Here is a 20,160-nt window from a genome sequence, read left to right on the forward strand (position 1 = left end):
AACTAGGTTCAATGGGACAATCGAATTATGGAGATTCAATGACCACTAGAGACGTTCTCTCTCTTACCCATTTTCTATGATAAGAAGAGTGATCCCTGCAGCATAGTCAGGATAAGCTTTGCTTTTAATGATTCTTATATCTAGGTTATCCAAGTGGAGTGGTGGCAGGACATTCTTAATAAGAATTACCTATGTGAATGTGAATTGGGCCGATTCTATGGGAATAAAAAGACTGAATTCTCTAGAGCACTCACTAAACCAGGTATTATTCAGGGCCAAAGTGAACACAACCGTAGAACAAGACCGTGTTTGGTAATACTCTATGTCATCTATTGTCTTGGCTTACACCAACGACTGAACAGTTCAAGGCATTACGTTTACTGGACAGCTAGTAAGTCCGATAGATTTTCACTAGGGGAGGTTCAAAGCCAAAAGCTTCCTATCCCAAAGCAAGGTATCTCCTCAATGTACTCTCTTACATTTTTTGCATATTGTTGCATGTCCATTTTTGTCAACTCCATTCATGTAGGGGATTGTTGGAAATTATGATTTTCATAGGCTTATTTTGGGTCATCTTTGAGCCCAAATTTGAGTGGGGCCCACACATCTGTTGGGGTAAGTCTAAAGAGGTGACGTGTTTCTTGACACGTGGCAAGTCACACGGTGAAGACAGTTCGTCAAAATCATATATGAGTGAAGGGGAATTTGACGTCGTTTTCGAGTTCATGAAATGAGAATTTAAAGAGTCAAAAGTGGGTTTCCTTAAATTGGTTGTCCCACATTGAAACTTTAAGAGAGCTTGTGATGACCCTGTTCCGTATTTAGCTAATTGGTCCTTATTATGAATGTGATTATATGTTTGATATGATTTTGTGTGCCATTATGTAAAATATGTGGTTTTGAATTTCTATCTGTTCACCGTAAAAATATTTGTTTGATTACCTGCTTTGGAATTTAAATTGAAGGCCTTATCGGCCGTAAAAACCAAAATTGGTCACGCCATTGTGATTGGCATAATTTTTAGAGCCTACGGTGAAATTTGATTGAAAATTGATTCGAATCAGATTAAATTGATGAATTAGTGCCCAATTATTTATTATTATTAAATTAGTGCTAATAGGAACTTATGTAAAGAGGCACTATACACTTAATTGATACACTTGAGCTCAAAAATTAGATTTTGTGCCTTGAGAGAGAGAGGGCCAGCTATAGAGAGAGAAAGGGAGAGAATTGTGTAATCTTGGCTCAAGGTTTGGAATCTGAAGATTAAACTCAAGAATTGGCTAGAGTTTGGAAGATTAAAGCTCCTAGGTGAGTAATTAACCCTTAATTCATGAGTTTAATGTTGTGATTTTGTGAATTCAAGTTGGTTGGTGATCAAGAAATGGAATTGTGTTGTATTTGATGAATGTGATGTCAACAGATGCATGCATGTAGAAAATTACTATGAATTTCCATATTTGAGCACAATGTGTATGATCCATGTTGGGTTTTTGGTTTAAGTCCATGTATTTGATCATCTCTTCACCAATTAAGTTGAGGATATTGTGTATATTTCACATGCAAGTGCAAATCATGGGAGTTTGAGTCTTGCATGTTTGAATCTAGTGTGTTGGTGATGAGTTTGAGTTAATTTGAGACATGCATGTGATTAAATTGTGAAATCGAGCTTCATTATGTTGTAATTTGGTGTTTATACCATGTTAGGATATGTATATGCGAAGTTTGAGCCAAAATCATGCATTTGGAACCTTTGAACACCAAATTGAAGCTTAAGAACATGTTCTGGATTTTCCAGAATTTTGATGTCCGCTCGAGTGGGGAAACTGCTGCTCAAGCGTGAAATTCGTGTTCTCAGTATTTTCTGCAGACATGGTGTCCGCTCAAGCGGGGAAGTTCACGCTCGAGCGGGGAGCCATGTAGAGAGGCCTTCCGCTCGAGCGCCAGAGTTCGAGATCGAGCGTAAATTTGACATAGCCAGTACTTTTGCAGGCCTCATGGGTCCGCTCGAGCGGGGAAGTCCACGCTCGAGCAGGGACCCTGTTTTCTGAAACTTTGAAAAGGCATTCTGTGTTTCGTTTTTTGTTCTCTTTCACTTATTAGTACTCTTAGGCATACATTGAGCATTGTAAATGAGTTAGAAGAATAAGAATTAAGCCTAAAGAGGAATATGTGAATTAAGAACGAATTGAATCGGTTGTGACCTATATGTGTTATGTGATGTGTAGGGTCAAGCTCCAGGGCAAATCAATCAGCCGTTCACTGTGACTAATATCTAACAAAGATATCTGAAGTTTGTATTTGTCCAATTGCTTACGTCCATGTAAGTTTTATAAGATTCGTTGATTCGATTGGTGGACAATGTTTGCTATACCAAATGAATGAGCCAGAGGCCGTTTTGACAAGAACGAATGATTGGGCCGAAGGCCGATTGACATAAATGATTGGGCCAAAGGCTGTTTTGACACAAATGAAAGTTTGACATGCATGAATGGGCCAGAGGCCAGTTTGACATGAATGAATGGGCCAGAGGCCAGTTTGACATGCATGAATGGGTCAGAGGCCAGTTTGACATGAATGAATGGGCTAGATGCCAGTTTGACATGCATGAATGGGCCAGAGGCCAATTTGACATGCATGAATGGGCCAGAAGCCAGTTTGACATGCATGAATGGGCCAGAGGCCAGTTTGACATGAATGAAAGTTGAATGGGCCAGAGGCCAGTTTGACATGAAAATCTGAATGGGCCAAAGGCCAGTTTGACAAATGGAAGATAAATGGGCCAAAGGCTAGTATGTTTGGAACCACAGTCACTTGACTTAAATTGTGTACATATATATGTTAAATAGAAATATGAATTGGGCCCAAGGCCGTTTGAAGCATGTTGTTCTACATACCGTTTGTATAACTCTTTTATTTGATATTATTCACTGGGCTATCGCTCACGCTCATTCATGTGTTTGTAGGTGAGCCAAGAGAAGTCTAAACCCAGCCCTAGTGAAGTATGTACGGAACAACAGAGGTTTTGAAGAGTCAGCTCATGCACGAGACTCGTCTTCGCCTTTTGCCATTTTGTTTTATGTTGTCATGTTGGCGAAGTCTTTGAACATGTCTGTATATAGTTTTCATGGGTTGACTTAGTTTTGGATGATCCTGTCTGTACAGAACTTCATGGTACTGTACTTCTGTTATGAGTTATTAATGTACATATGTATGGTTTGTTATGATGTGCCATGTAAGCACAGCTCTATGGACAAAGTTTTAAATTGCTTCCGTTTGGCCCTCGTTAACTCTGTTAAAATACGTTTGATTTGGTTTGAGGTCGTAGGTAATCTCATGATTATTGGCCGGTTATGTCCTTAACCCACGGGGCGGGTTCGGGTCATAACAAAGCTAGTGTGAGTATATAAGCTCTATGTTGACACACTTGGGTTGGGCCCCAAGGGGGCATCTCAAGTTTTGTAAGGAGGGGAGTTATGGACAAAGTGGGCTCGATCCAAAACCACTACACGTGCCGTCGCCGTTGTTGCCATCCGTCCGGTCGTGCACTGGTGCTGGTCGAGGTTGGGTCCTAGCTTTAATTTGTTTAAGTTATTTATTTATTTATTTTATTTCCACAATTCTTGCTGGAAATTTGAATTTCTCATGGGACAAATTCAAACACTTGCGCCAAAAATTCAAATTCTCCGGTCACCTCTCTTTATTCCGACAGTTTCTCACATTTGTTCGGAGGGCTTCCAAACCCATCCGAGCAATCACCTGATTGCCTATAAATATAGACGTTTTCCAACCATTTCTCTCATTCGTTTTCTTCATGTTCTCCGTATTGCTCTTTTGCATTCTTATATATTTTGTAAAAGAGAGAGATGCAACTCAGTCTGTTCGCCAGACCCAGATTGTAGTGCTGCAATTCTAGGATATAGTCGTTGCATCCTAGGAGGTTGGCGTCATCTGTTCTCGAGCACTGTAGTGAGGACGTAATGATCTTAAGGAAAGCGTGTCCAACACACGCCTCGGGTGTCTTTGTTTTCTGCATTTCTACAACAATAATCTATAAGTTGTTTAGCATGTAAATTTTACCTGTTTTATTTCAGTGTGTTTTTGTTCTTGTTTTAGACTTAAACAAGAAATTTCTGAAATTTCTTTCATTTCCTTCGTTTTCAAAATTTTTCTTTTCTGAGTTTTGGGAATTAAAATTTACATTTTAAAATTTAGTTTTAAAATTTTATTTCCAGTAATGATTTTATTAAATACACACCGTTTACTATTTTATATAGACGTATTGTTTTTCCTACAACAATAATGTTAGAAACAAAATCATTAGACCAACAAACAGATGAACTAGTCCCAATATTAAGTAAACCCCACGTTAAGTGATAAATTTTACATGTATATCTTGTGTCTTTGGTGGTAGTATATTTGTTGGTACAGTGGTTGGTTTTGTAACATTACTGCTTCACAAATAAACTAGACAAACGAGCTTCTATTTCCTATCACACAAAATATTCATTAGGCAAATTATACTTTTTATTCTTTACTTTAACTTTAAAAAAAAAAAAAAAGAGGATCAATTTATGTCGCTGTGACAATTGTCGCTAGGGCTGATCTTGAGTTATTAGGAATTTGAGGCGAATTTTTAAAATTGAGCCCTTCATATATCATTACCCCTCACCCTCCTGTGAAAAAAAAAGTTTTTGAATAAAACGATATTAAGGCCTCGTTTGGGAACTATCTCTTTTAGTTTAAAAGTCAAAAAGTTACTAAAAAAAATCAAAAAGTCAATAATTTATATCAAAAAATTAAAGATTCTCTTTTCTCTCTATTTTTTGCACACTTTTTCGTAAAAAACTAAAAAGTCATCACAAACATACTAGTTTTTTTACATCACATTTTAGTCAAAAGTCAAAAAATTATTAAAAAAGCCGATTCCCAAATGAGGCCTAAGACATGAAAAATCATTATAACTAAAAAGGATAAAAATATAGTACTATTGCTTTATGATTTAACAAAATTTAGATAACAAAAAAGAAAAAAAACATAAAATAGTTGAACTTCAATTAGTTGAATCGAATCATTATTTTTTAGTTTACCAATGCTATAAGAGCTAAAATTAATTTGGGATAAGGATAAGAATTTTCTACTCAACTGAAGCAATATATAAAATTAGTAAGTTAGGGTTTACCATTTTTTGATATGAATTCAAATATGATATGACTCAATAACATGAATTATTAGTTATATATTTTAATGTTTACTAAGGGTTGATATAATATTTTTTAGTCTTTTATTTAACTCCATTTAATTGAATAAAAAAGGTATGTAAAATAATAATTTAAGTTTAATATCTTTTTTCATTTAAGATATGTATTTTTTGTTACCTATTTTAGAGTCAATCTAGTAAAAAATTTATTATTTTTTTAATTAGTAAATTGCAATTGAATTGAAATCAAACATTTTATGAATAATTTTATTTAGTGGAAATAAATTTTATAAAATTTAACTTGTGGAAAAAATTAAATCTCGACATACACTTGCTAGGAGTTTTCACATTAAACATCAATCAGACACAGATAAAAAAAAAAAAACATTATACGACAACATGAAAATAAATGAATTGAGCTAGTATTGAGGTTATTATGAATTAATACGATATGATATACATCCCTAGTTGGGGCCCTAATTTTGTTCAAAATTGGAGGCCCTAGGCGACTACCTTGGTCACCTCACCTCAGGGCTGGCCCCAGATTGTCGCTAGAAGGTCATTCCAAAAAGAATAACAAAATATTTCAGCAACAAAATTTTTAAAATGTAATTAATAAATGTACTTTTAGAGATAAAATCAATTTGGCCCCTGGAAGGTTTACCTTGAGAGACAAAAATTTTGGTCCCAAAAAAATTGTTTCATCACCAAATGTCCAATTCATCGCTAAATTTACAACAATGATACTTTTAACAATTAAAATATTTTATCCTTAAAAAATAATTTTTTTTCTCTAAAGTTGTATTTTTAAAACTTTCATTTGTTGTAATGAACACTATGTAGTTGTTTGGCATGTGCTAAAATAGCACGCCATCTTATTTGAATCACAATCATCTTATTTGGGTCATATTACTTTTTATTTGAGTTATATCATTTCTCTAGCACATCACTTCAAATCCAACTCATATTTCATATTTTTTCATAAAAAGTCAAAAATTATACTCCTAATTTTGCACTTCTCAAACAACTTCTATATATATATATAAATCAACATCAACTTTTGATATTATCAATGTCATATATAGGCTTGGTTTGGGAAGTGGGTTGACTTTTTGGCTTTTTTAGCTATTTTAACCTGGGCTAAAAAACTTAGTTTGGGAAGGACTTTTGGACTTTTTGATTTTTTTTGTAAGAGAAGACTGTAATGATTATGGGTTGAATGTGATGTTTTGTTTTTTCTAACTAAAATAACATATTTTGTCTTTTGTGGCTAAAATAGCCAAAAAAGCCCAAAACCTAAGTTGCCAAACAGAGGCATAGTATTCTAGTGCAATGACTTCATTATTTCATAGTCATGCATAATACAATCAAATTAGATCACCATCCGAATAAATTATACACTTTATTTTCTTAAAATAGTACATAAGCATAGCTCATGCCAAGGGAAATTTTAAGTCGTTCCCTTGTCAAAAATTACTTCTTTGATAGAGAAACGACAATATTAATTGACTTTAGTTTTCTCCAAGCATAGATGCTCTGCGACATACTTTGCATATTTTTTAAAGAGATCATCAACTATGAAGTCACCAAAATGACTAGCCACCATTGGTTCAGTAACAGCTCTTGTACTGTTTGCAACATTTTCACCACTCCTATGCTTGTCAAACACAAAATGTTCATCACTATCATCGTCCCATAAGAGTTCTATGCAAGATATCCACATATTAGAGGAAATATCATTTTATCCTCTAAACTATTACTCAAAAATTAATTCCACCCATATACTTTCAATTATATCAATTTTATACATAAACCATTCAATTTTAGATCAATTTCACCCCGTTGTAAATTGTCGTCTAAAATCAGACAGAATTTGCTAATGTGACATTAAATTTTATTTGGAATTTCATTTTACCCCCTAAACTATATCTCAATAGTCAATTAAATCCCTAAATAAAATTTAAAAAAATTAATAATTTTCTTATCTCAAAAATGAAAAAAAAAAATTTAATAATACACTTTGCAAAAAAATAATTAAGAAAATATAAAAATCCTCATTTAAAATTATCTTTTTAACTCCCAAATTATATCGAGTCAATCATAGAGAAACTGATCGAGCCAAAAATTCCTTGACTACTCTATGTGTCTGCGGACATGCAATTGTAGCTAGCTTATTTCTCAAATTAATTTCAATAGAATTGATTGACTAATATTAATTTCAAAATTGAGTGGGTAAAAATTTAGACCACTTATTATGAGAGTAACATCTTTTTTGACATTTGGAAAATTATATTGAACGATGAAAATGAATATGTTGAGGCCTACCAAAAAAATTGAGATTAGAACCTACTTGGTCGTATCATTGATTGAATGACAATTTAAACCAAAAGTTAGCAATTACTCTCTAAATAATATTAAACAGGACTAATACTCAATTTTTTCGTTTAAAATTTATTTTTCTCACTTTTCTAGATGAAAAATTATTATTAAGTATTTAATTTTTTTTTTTTCAATATAAGGGTTCTAATTGATTTTTTATGGATAGTTTGAGGGGCAAAATGAAGTTTTAAATGAAATTTGATATTATGTTAGTAAGTGCCGTCAAATTATAGACGGCAACTGACAGTAATGGTGAAATTGATCTAAAATTGAATAGGTTAAATGTAAAATTGATATAATTGAAAGTATAGGGGTTGAATTGATTTTCAAGTAATAGTTTAGAGAGTAAAATGATATTTTTTCAAAAATTATTATATTAAACTACACATTTGATCTAAACTTAAATTCAAATATAATAATATATTTTTTTATATCACGTGACAATCAATGTGATATTGTTTTGTTTAATTTTGCACATAGATTAATTTTGAAAGTAAATTGAAAAAAATTTAAAACATCTGAAAACAAAATGAAAAAAAAAATTAAGAACCAAAATAAAAAAAATAATAAAACATATAGAGAGAGAGAGAAGGGGAATTTATCCAAACTTTTTACCTTGCGTTACAAATAGTGAAATTCATGAAACACATTTTCGAGCTAAATGATGAAGCCATGGTAGTTAAAAAAACATTTTCAAGCAAAATGACGGAAGCCATGGTAGTTGAAAACGTTATTCACGAGGACGCGGGTCTCCTGGTGGTTAGGAATCATAGTGGATGTTTGGGAAGTGAGTTTTTATGTAGGATTTTTTAGTTGTAGGGTATTATTAGATAAAATTTTTTTAGTGTTTGGGAAGGTAGTTGGATTTTTTTGTGGTTGGATGTGATGTTTGTGAGAGAAAAAGTAAAATGATTATGGAGTTGGATGTGATATTTTGTTTGGATTTGTTTTTTTTTATTTTGCAAAACTTTTGCCTTTTACTGGGAAAAAAAAATATATATGGGAGCCAAGTTCCCAAACACCACCTAATGCCCACTCATGGTTAGGGTTCGAGTTCAAATATTCACATAATTTTTATGAGATGTTTTGGATATGACTTATAAATTGTTTCTAGTTTATTATAAAAAGACATGTAAAAAAATAGAAATGATGTGACTCAAATAAATTTAAAAGTCAATAACGTTGTGCTTGACTGAATAATTTGGAAAGAGATTTGAAAAAAAAAAAAAGAAAAAATGTGCAAAATTAGATAAAATGCAAATATATTTTATCAACATTTTACTTATCTTTTTCATTTCTTTTTTAAATCTCTTCTCATATCTCCAACCAAATATAGCTTAAGTTGCTTATCAACAGGATTGCTAAATGAACCCTACGTTAATGTACTTAAAAAAAAAAAAAACAAAAATGTTAACACAACCCAGGCTTTTTATTTTGTTCGAATGTTTTAGAAAGTTAGTAAAAAGGATTTTAGTTTATTTTGTCTTTATGGTGGTAAAAAATGTGAGAGGTAATATGATTCAAAATGGATAAAAAATTAAAGGTTGGGTAAAAAACTACTTCCCAAGAGATCTAGAAAACTTTTTAAGATCATTTTTAATTTTCACTATTTTTGTTTTTCATATTTTTAAGAAAAAAAAATAAGAAATTTAAAAATCACTGAAATTTATTATTTTTGTGCAAAAATTCATTTTAAAAAATATAAATTTTATTCTAACGTAGCACACAGTCAATTTACATGTTGAAAAAAATATAAATTGAGACATTTAAGTTACAATTGCATCTGATTTAGGTCCTAATTTGAACAAATCACATCAAATTACAAAAGAATGGGCCATGCTACGTCCCCTTAATTTTTGCCCCCTAATCCCCCTAAATTTCAAACCAAGGCAAAAAAAAAATAAAAATAAAAAATAAAAAATAAAAAATAAAAAATCCTCAAAACGACGTCGTTTTGGGAATTAGGGGATTAGGAGAGACTTTTTTTTAAGGGGACAAATCATTTTCCCAAAAGAATTATATTAACAGAGAGAATAATTTTCCATCAATCGAATTCCGCAAGGCTCGAATCACCCGAATCTCACGTGGAGCATACACTTTATAGGCCTCCCTCCACCGGGAGCTTCTATATACACACACCAAACACCCTCAATACACACACTTAATGAAGGAGGTGTGTAGGAAGTGTAGTAAGGAGAGATGTGTAGAGAGTGAATGTTGTGTGTGTAAATAGAAGCTCCCCCCTCCACCGCATCTAGCCCAATCATGTTACAAGTTGACCGTTACATGTTTGAAAAATTACAAAAAAAAAACATAAAAAAATTAGGAAAAATTATATTTATGTAAAATATTATAAGTAATATTTTTATGTTTTTAATTACTGTACTTAGAACTAAAATATAAGATAGTTTAGATTATATTTATGAGTTAAAAGGTGAGTTAAATATATTAAATTCTCTCTTTGCTATTACTTCTGAACAGTCTATAATAAATTATAGTCAAAAAATTATTAATGTGAAAAATAAAATATCATTAGAAAATACAAGCGTAGATTACCAACGAAAGTTTTTAAGGATAGTGAGTCCATCCAAGTTGCACCCCTAGGTAGAGGAGGTGACAACGATAATAATAGTTGGCTATAGATGACGATGGCAGCAAAGGTTTAAGGATAGTGGTTGCAGTGATAGTAGAGGAGTAATATAGTGAAGGTAAAGGCCCAACGTGAGAACTTGACGTTTTTAATGATTTTTTAACTTTCTTATGATGTGAAAAGAGTAATGTGTTATTCACCAAAAAAAAAAAAAAAAAAAAAGAGTAATGTGTTTGTAATAATTTTTTTAGTTGGATAGAAAGTTGGGAGAAAAAAAAAAATTTAATATATGCATGATGTGATATTTTATTTATTTATTTTTTATGTGTGACTTTTGGACTTTTGAGCCCAAAAAATTATTGCCAAATGAACCTTAAGTAAGATTTTTATCATTTAAAATTTTCTTAAATTTTAGCTTTCATTTTACTAATCATTAACCTTTTAAGTAATATTAATTATAATTATCTAACGAACTTAATTGATTTTCAATTAATACATCCAATTTTAATTGTAGAATTGAGTTATCAAATACAACCTTAATATTATAAATATTTTATAACCAATCAACTTGTTTTTCATCCAATTTCACTATTTTTTGTGAGAAATAAAAAGGATAAAACAAAATAAAAGAATTTCCTATCCCACCAATGTTGTAATTTCAAACATAATTTATAAATCAAACATAATATTATTAGAGGAAATTATAAAATAAAATAAAAAAACTCCAAGAATTAACCCTTGTTGCAAAATAAATTTTTAATTTTTAATTTAAAAAATCTTCATGTTTTAATTTGTTTTTAATTTTTAATTTAAAAAATCTTCTTGTTTTAATTTATTTTCAATCTAGATGATTGGCTTTTTTCAATCAAGTAAAAAACTGAGGGAAAAATAATGTCTTAATTATCAAACTCAATGGAGGTATATATAATAAAATGATTAAAATATTATTTTTTATTAAGTTTAATAACTAAAATATTTTTTTAATCAATTTATTTAACAAAAATAGATAAATATTTACTATTTATTTTATTATAAAGTTCAAATCCTACGATTATTATTATTTCAAAATTAGTCCATCCAAGCAAGGAGATAGACACAAACCCCCATGTGGTGAGGGCTGGCACACTGTAGCTGAATTGCATCCCTTTCTCTCTCCCTCCCTCTTACTTGGATAACAACAATGATTCATCCCACTAAAAACGTCACCACTAATAGCACTAAGCATCTCCAACGGTAATAGGCATTTTACCTATCTAAATATTACTATAAAGTAGATATTTTATTTTGCCTATCAACTATTTCATATTTCTATTCCAACCATGCTCTTTATTTTAGCTATTCATCTAAATACTATTAATTTTATAAAATGCCACATCAACAACAAAGATGGAGGGAAATGATCCTAATGATTAAATATATTTTGCCTAGTCTTGAAGGCTAGCTACATGTAGCTAGTGAATGTGAGTTGAGCTAAAATGCCTAATCATATGCCTAGTGCATTGGAGTTGAAAAAAATAAGTTATACTAGGCATTTTGACTAACAAGCATGATATGCCTAGTGGGTTGGAGATTAAAAAAGTAAAAAAAAAAAAAAATACAACTCCAAGACCAAAACATCACATCATTGATGGCGGGACCCACTGCCACCTAATTCCTTGGATAATTCAAAGATGATAGTTTCATCATCCATTGAATCCTCTACTTTCTCAGGCGGAACTCAGGTTTTGTTAGTCTTTGAACTCTCATTATTATGTGAGTGTTTGGGAAATGAGTTTTTTTTTTTTTTTTGGGTAGGTTTTTATAGTTGTAGGATATTATTAGAGATTTTTTTTTTTTTTTTTTTTTTTTTGTTTAGAAAGATAGTTGAGTTTTTTTGTGGTTGAATGTGATGTTTGTGAGAGAAAAAGTGAAATAATTATGGAGTTTGATTTGATATTTCGTTTAAATTAATTTTTTTTCTAATTTTGTAACCAATTTGTCTTTTTTACAAAAAAAATAAAAAAACCTTACTTCCCAAACACCCCCAATGTTTCATCTATTCCTTGATTTTTAACTATCACTCAGATACTGAAAAAGTCACAATCAATGCTTGTATTGCATGTAAATTTTATATGAGTGTGAATTTCTTTCTGGGCCTGCTTAATTTTCATCTGGGTTAGTGTCCAATGCACACTTGTAAAGTTCTAAAATTTGCACATAAACTGTATGTTAAAATGCCTGAGAGATCTAACTATTTTACCCACATGGTTTTTGATTGTTGAAATAGCTCTGTTACATTTACTTAGGTATGTGAGTTGGATTATGTATTTGTATGTGTACTGCTTGAAGTGTTTGTTTCTCTTAATATTTCCCATATTTTTAGGTAGAATTTCTCATCACGTATTCAAACTGGATGATTTACTTGGGGTAAATTGCTCTCTGGTAATTTACTTGGTTTTTCTTAATCTTTCCCATAGTCTAATTAGAATTTATTACTAAGTATTTTGATGGTACACAATGCCACTCTGTGGACTGCTCTAAAAATAGAGCCGTGGGGCACGATGTGGAATGCCATAGAAGACATAAGTGAAGCCCTTCTATCAGCAATTGGTTTTAAGAAAGATGGTGGAACTCTGTCCGAAGTATTTAAAGTGGATGTTGTACTGAGGGTGAGTTGCCCGTTTCAATTCAGCCCCTCAATTACATTTTGTCTCCATTTATGCCCTCAACTATGAAAAGTGCTTCAATGTCAGTCCTCCATCTATGTCTGTTTAGTCGATGAACGGTCGAGATGTCACATTGATCACATTGCAAACGAACCGAGCCGTGCTCAGCTTTGCTGAGCTCAAGCTCGGCTCGTTTACTTATTGAGCTCGTTTATTGAGCTTGAGCTCGACTCAATGAGGAACTCGGCTCAAGCTCGGCTCAGCCCAGCTCGTTAATATTAATGAAACTCGAGCTCGGCTTGATTCGGCTCGATAATTTTTTTTTTTAATATTATTTAAATAAAAAATATTATTTATATTATTTAATATATCAAAAATGTATTTATATTATTATTTAATATATAAATAATATATTTTATTATATAATTTAAATAAAGATAAACGAGCCGAGCCCTTAACGAACCGAGTCGAGCTTGTTCATGAATAGCTCTATTCATTTGCAGGCCATTTTCTCAAAGCAGAGCTTGAAACAAGTGTCAGAACTTTAGACGGGGGTGTTGTCGATAGAGCTAAAGCAGTCATTCATTAATCCACCCTTGACATACTAAGGGTTGGTTTGGGAAGTGGGTTGGCTTTTTGGCTTTTTTGGCTATTTTAGCCTGGGCTAAAAAGCTTGGTTTGGGAAGGACTTTTTGGCTTTTTTGATTTTTTTTGTGAGAAAAGAGTGTAATGATTATGGGTTGGATATGATGTTTTGAATTTTTTAAGCTAAAATAGCCTATTTTGTTTTTTGTGGTTAAAATAGTCAAAAAAACCCCATATTCTTCTTCCCAAATAGTGCCTAAGTAAAACTGTTGAGCCAACTATGGAACAAATACAGACATAAATATAAATGTACCTTATGGACTGGGCGAAGACCTACATTTGAAAAAGGTATTTAAGAGAATAATTTCCCAACTATCTATTTTTAATCATTTTAGTCGTTTGCCCATCGAATTTCATAAAAAACCATAGTTTGACGCATTTGTTATAGATTTAGGTTCAAAAGTGACAAATGTGGTGTTTGATAAAATTCTAGGGGCAAACAACTGAAATGATAAAACATGGATAGTTGGGAAGAGCATGAAGGAGGACACCATTGACCAACACTATGATACAAACCAGGGATCTGCGTGACCAACACTATGGCCAAATTACCTCTTGAATGGGCAACCTTTATAGTTCTGCTTCTTGCTCAAAAATTCAAAAGACTTGTCAAACATCGCACGCTAAGTTTGCTTGACCAAGGAAGGCATGAGACTCTTTGGGTTCTTTTGATAAACCAAAGCCAATACTGAATCCTTGAGTCTAAAAACCTCATCAACTCTGTCTATGCACATGGGGATATGGGTGCATGTCCAGTTCTTATTGGAAAGGAATCAACTGAATATTTCTTTTGTCTCCCACTTGACACAGTTTGACACACGGTTATACTTGATTGGGCCCAAATCTATAGTTTTCTTTTTTATATTATATGGATAATCCAATTTGCAAGGTCTTGAGCGCTAGGTGATTGAATATAGAAGTCTTCATTAGCAAGTGGGAGTATAGTTTTTTCTTTTTTTGGGGGGAAGACCTCTCCTTTCTCCATTATTCTAATCGTTGAAATAGCTTGGAAGAACCAATGGAAAGGAACCACATTCCTTCCTTTCCAAAGATAGAAATTAGTTTGTGCCTGCAAAAAAGATTTGATTGAATGAGTTGTTTGTTGTTCTTCCCATGGGTTGGGTTATTAGTGCGACGTGTTAGCACTTTCAGGCCTTCTCTTTCTAAAAATTAGAAAGGTTCTTCCAATGTTTGTTCAATCAATTATATCATCTCTTAAATAGTTTCTATATATATATATATATATATTATAACTTCTTGCTCCATAGCTTGTAATTTTGTGGTCCATCTTTTTATTAGAAGGGAATTTTATGTTTCGATGCAGTAACTTGTTCTATATCTACTCATTCATCAAAAACAAACTCATTGTTGTCTAGGTAGGATGATTGATGTCAAATGGCATTTTTAACTTCAAAATGTTTTTACCCACCCCCCCCCCCCCCCCCAAAAAAAAAAAAAAACTTCAAAATTTTTGACTTTGTTAAAGTTTGGCTCCATATTAGTTTCTTGCTTACTACTTTGTTTTGTTGGTTGAATATAGAACTCGTTTTCATACATCCATAACCATGATGTGTTGTGTGCCTTATTTGAGTATCAAATGTTTTGATGTTTTCGCATAAGGTAGCAAATATCTAAGTGAATATGGATGATGAGAAACTTTTGATGGATGCTATCTGCCAGAATTCTGGATTCTTTCAACTTGAACCAGGTCCAAACAAGAAGGCCATTAGTTTGCCTTTGCGAGATGAGGATTACACTGAGGACATAAAAGATGTGCAGGCTTATCTTGATAAGGTAAAGTTAAAGTTTTGTTAACTACTATGTTTTCCTGATTCATCTCCCTTTCTTCTTTGGCACTCTAATTTGTAATGAACTTGGTTATATTATGTAGTTGTGGTTCAACTTGGATTGCTTTGGGTTTGATATCACATAATGGACAGCCAAGGGTGAGTGGGTTGGGTGTGGAGACCTCTGGGAAGTTTGATTGGCTCTTAGGTGGTGTGAAACCAGTGGAGGTGGTGGGTAGGGTGAGAGCTATTAGTTAACTTGGTCTTTTGAGGAGAGAGAGAGTGTGGTTGCGAAGGAAAACCGAAGCCTTTAGGCTTGTTGGAGGAGAAGGATTTCTTTGTGCATGCATGTAGATGAAAATTGAGATCTACCATTTATAGGAGGGTCCGGTCTTTGAGGATAGCTAACCTAAGCATGCTAGGGTCATGTGCCTGAGTATTGACAAAGGGACAAGTTGCTTCCTCTTCATGGCCCCACATTCGTGGAGGTAATAGTCACTACTGATAGTGGTGGTGATATCCTCAAGTCAGAGGCCTGAAGGGTTGCAGAGGTAGTTTATCTACATGTCTCTGTCTTAGAAAATATTTTTTAGTGGAAATTTCTCTCTTTCTAAAACCAGTCAAGGTTCAATTCCCACTAGAGAGTGCCTTGACAGACCCTCAACTCTAGCCACCAAGTCACATATCCTTGAAGGTCTCGTGCGAGGGTTATAAAGTCGCTTGTTTGCCCTATAACCACGGCACTGACCTTGAGGGCTCCTTCGGTCTTGCTCCTAACATGTGTTGGTTTGACAGCTTCAAGGTGCCTTTTGGAGATAATCTTGAAAATAAGGAACTGAGGTATAGGACGGATACGCTTGGGTGGAGGGTTGCTGAATTAAGTTGAGCGTGCTGAGTGTGTCATCATGAGCAGGAGAGGATATGAGCAAAGATTTGATGAGGAAATGCACTGTGTGTGTTTGGGTGAGTGAACTAGGAGGCCCCTCTGAGTAACATTGGAAGTAGGGGACTGAGGAATAGGAGGAACATGCTTGATTGGAGAGTTGCTCAACCTAGCTAATGATACTAATGTCATCACTGTGGGAGAGGCAACACAATGGATTGAAGATTCGCATGGATGAGTGGACTAGACTTGATGCCAAGGCATCGTGTACATTAGACTTAGCTGGTGTGGCTCAACCTCGGAGGGAAGCACCAAGACAAGTGGAGATGGCTTATTGGTGTATGTGTCACCCCACGAGGTTGGAGATTCATGGTGATCATATGGTGTTGACGTGACGTGCCATGTTGGAGATTTATAGAGGCTTAGGCCCCGTTTGTTTCCAGAGATGGAATGGAGGGGATTGATAGTGAGGGGATTAATAATGAGGGGATTGTTAGTGAGGGTCGTTTGTTTTCAGAGATAGAATGGAGGGGATTGATAGTGAGGGGATTAATAATGAGGGGATTGTTAGTGAGGGGATTGATAGTGAGGGGATTAGTAGTGAGGAATTGTTAAATTATTTTTATATAAAATAATAAAACAAATAAAAAAATATAAAAAATTAAAGATTATATTTTAAAAAAAATTTTCAATATATAAAAATAAAAAAATTTATAATCCCCTTACTATTTTTCTAATACCATCTCTACCTTCTCACTATGAATCCCCTCCCCAAGGCTTTGTTTGATTCCACAAGACTAATAGTGAAGTATAAATAATCCTATCAAATTAGTGTGGTATTCACAATCCCACCCCTACCCCATTATTAATAATCCTACAAATTTGTTGGATTAATTATCCATTGGATTAATAGTCCTAACCCAAATTGTCAAAACAAACATGGGATAATTGGGCCCACGAATTAATAATCCCAATCCCATGCTCTAATCTTTCCAATCAAACATGCCCCAAGGGTATTAGTAATACCAAGGTATTAGTAGTACCCTCCCTATCTCTCAAAACAAACAAGGTATTAGTAATACCAAGGTATTAGTTAGTCCCAAGGTATTAATAGTCCCAAGGCTATCTCTCAAAACAAACACCCCATATATTAATCTCAGGTCATGTTTGATTCACAATACTAATAGTGAGGTATTAATAATCCTATCAAATTAGTGTGGTATTAACTATCCCACCCCTACCCCATTACTAATAATCCTACAAATTTATTGGATTAATTATCCATTGGATTAATAGTCCTAAACCAAAATGTCAAAACAAACATAGGATGATTGGGCCCACGGATTAATAATCCTAATCCCATGCTTTAATCCTTCCAATCAAACATGCTCTCAAGGTACTAGTAATCCTAATCCCCTTGCTATAACCCCAAACAAACGGGGCCTTAGTGTCCTATTAGATCTACAACTAAAACCATAGATGTTGTATGCTAAAGGTGAAAGGAACCTAGCTACAGGTTACCACCCATTGCATCAATCTTAAGAATCTAGCTAACTTGGGACATGCAGTAATGACAATTAGCATTGTTTGGATAGTCAACTGTTTTTAGTTTTTGTTTTCTTTGTGATATCAGACCTGGTGGCCTTCTAGCAGCTTACCACTACATAAATGTTATCTACAGAAATGTTGTGAAACCAAGTCATGTATGATTTGCTCCATGCGGGGGACTTGTTTCACTTGATCATGATGAACAATTAAGAGACAATCAAACTTAGCCACAAGGCAAGTTGCAAATTTTTTATCATGATCCAGAAGACAATAAAAATTGCATGTTTCTACTTCTGAACTGTAAATTTATTAATTTGGCCCAGAACCTTGTGCACTGGGTCGCCCCTTCTTCAAATACTTCTGGAACAATGGTGTTATCCTAATGATTGATGGTATTCTAGTGAACTTGTTTTCAGACAAACTCAATGCTACTAGTCACATTTTTAGTCTTGTGATGTTAGGCACTCATCCTAACTAGAATGATATTTTTTAATGTTGCTTCAAGTTGTCTAAATGTATTTTTGCCTATCACAAAGACTGTGGCCTAGATCTTGGCAGGGACCAACTTGAATTTGTGTCCATTAGGATAGAAGGCTTAAACTATTTATCCAAAAATAAAAAAATATAAGGATAGAAGGCTTAAACAAGAAATACTAGACATTGAATTTTTAGTGGTTTGATCACTAGACTTCATAGTTAGCATTTTGATCGTAATATGGACTGACTATAAGCTTGGTGGTGCATGTCCTTGCACAGGTGAAGAAGATTGTGAGACCAGGTTGTTCAAAAGAAGTGTTGAATGTGGCTGTGAGTTCCATGTCTCAGCAATGTCTTCTGAACCAAAACGCCGTGCCTCACTTTGAACAAGTCTGCCATGTATATATACCTGCTGTGATGAGGGAAAACATGCCTGCATCACGTATGAAGCCTATCTTCTTAGGCCTCGTTTGGGAACCCTCATTTTTAGTCAAAAAGTCAAAAAGTTACTAAATTAGTCAAAAAACCAACAACCCATACCAAAAAGTCAAAGATTCTCTTTTCTCTCTACTTTTTGCACATCTTTTCGTAAAAAACCAAAAAGTCATCCCAAACATACTAGTTTTTTTTAGCTCATATTTTAGCCAAATAGCTAAAAAGTTACTAAATTAGCCTGTTCCCAAACGAGGCCTTAGTATCTTTACTTTAATTTCTTCTTCTTTTGTATTGTGAGTTTGGGGATTTGATTTGGGGCAGGGTAGATATTTATTACTACTATATATTTACTTTTGTGAATATTTATCAGCACATATATTTACTTTTGTGAATGCCCTTATTTTTAAGTATACATGCAAATAATGCAGTTTGACCAACTATAACGGAACTCTGAATATGTCTATTTGTAAGGCTGACTGCTGGTAATATGAAATTGTAATATATGTGAAGCCTTAATGGTTGGAGTAGTGATAGTTTGAAGGGAAAATTATCATTCAAGGGGTGTTTTGAAAAAATATTACATATTGATGATAAGATTTATAATTATAATTTTAATATTTATAATCTTTACCACTTATTTGTAAACATTTTTTTTGACTACCATGTTAGTGTAATTGCCCCAAGTGTAAATCAATTCAACTCATATTCTTTTAATAATATCAATTTTACACATAGACTATTCAATTTTGAGTCAATTTTACTCCCATTGTCTGTTGTTGTCTATAATTAAATAGAAGTTGTTGACATGGCACCGAAGCTTCATTTGAAATTTTATTTTACCCCCAAATTGTCCTTCAAAATGCCAATTAAATCCTTGAATATATAAAAAAAAATTAAATTTAAATATCTAATAATAATTATATCGTTCAATATTGTTTTTTAAATCGAAATTAATCTGAGAGATAAACTATCTATAATTGCTAGGAAAGAGAGAGTAGACTCGAAATTTTGGGCTCTACGTCTGATTCAAGTAATTTGAGACTTAAAAGCAAAATCTTTAAATGAGGTGTATTTCTTGTAAAGTTCATATTTAAAATTTATTTTCCTTATTTTTTAAGATGAAAATTATCATTAGATATTTAAATTAATATTTTTATAAATATATTTAGGGGTCTAATTGATATTTTGAGAATAGTTTGGGGGACAAAATAAATTTTCAAATGAAATTTTAGTACCACGTAATCAACTTTCGTTTGATTATAGTTGGCAACTAACGGTGGAGGTAAATTCATTCAAAATCAAATAGTTTGTGTAAAACTAATATTATTAAAAGAATAGGGATTAACTTGATTTTTAAGTGATAATTTGGGGGTGCAAAGTGAAATTTTCTCTATAATTAATGACTTTTGAAATGTGAGATAAATGCATTTATTTGCTGTTATTTGAAGTCGCTATTGCTGTATGCTAAAGCTATGTGAAGTCACCATTTGAAATGTGAATGAATGAATTTCCCTTCTTCAAATGATAGTAAGTTGTCTATGATTACTAAAAGTAAGACCTGCATTCTTTTG

The 20,160-nt window shown here is 33.0% G+C and overlaps 1 protein-coding gene across 5 annotated transcripts in view; it reads left to right on the forward strand.

Moving 5' to 3' along the window:
- Positions 1-11,322: 11,322 nt before the first annotated feature.
- The window catches only part of LOC114321179 (pyrophosphate--fructose 6-phosphate 1-phosphotransferase subunit alpha), a 51,944-nt gene continuing 43,106 nt past the window's right edge, over positions 11,323-20,160 (forward strand). Inside the window, exons 1-3 of one of the 5 annotated variants that reach the window (XM_082916325.1) lie at positions 11,323-11,335; positions 11,824-11,890; positions 15,140-15,253. In XM_082916325.1, the coding sequence (XP_082772451.1) occupies positions 11,840-11,890; positions 15,140-15,253 (165 nt within the window). In that variant the 5' untranslated portion in view covers positions 11,323-11,335; positions 11,824-11,839. Of the gene's footprint in view, positions 11,336-11,819; positions 11,922-12,002; positions 15,254-18,433; positions 18,573-20,160 lie in introns of those variants that run through there. The other 4 variants (XR_014362151.1, XR_014362152.1, XR_014362153.1 and 1 more) reach the window with 4 other exon arrangements.

The sequence above is a fragment of the Camellia sinensis genome, chromosome 2, assembly GCF_055761805.1.
Source record: "Camellia sinensis isolate YWXY chromosome 2, ASM5576180v1, whole genome shotgun sequence".
NCBI lineage: Eukaryota > Viridiplantae > Streptophyta > Magnoliopsida > Ericales > Theaceae > Camellia > Camellia sinensis.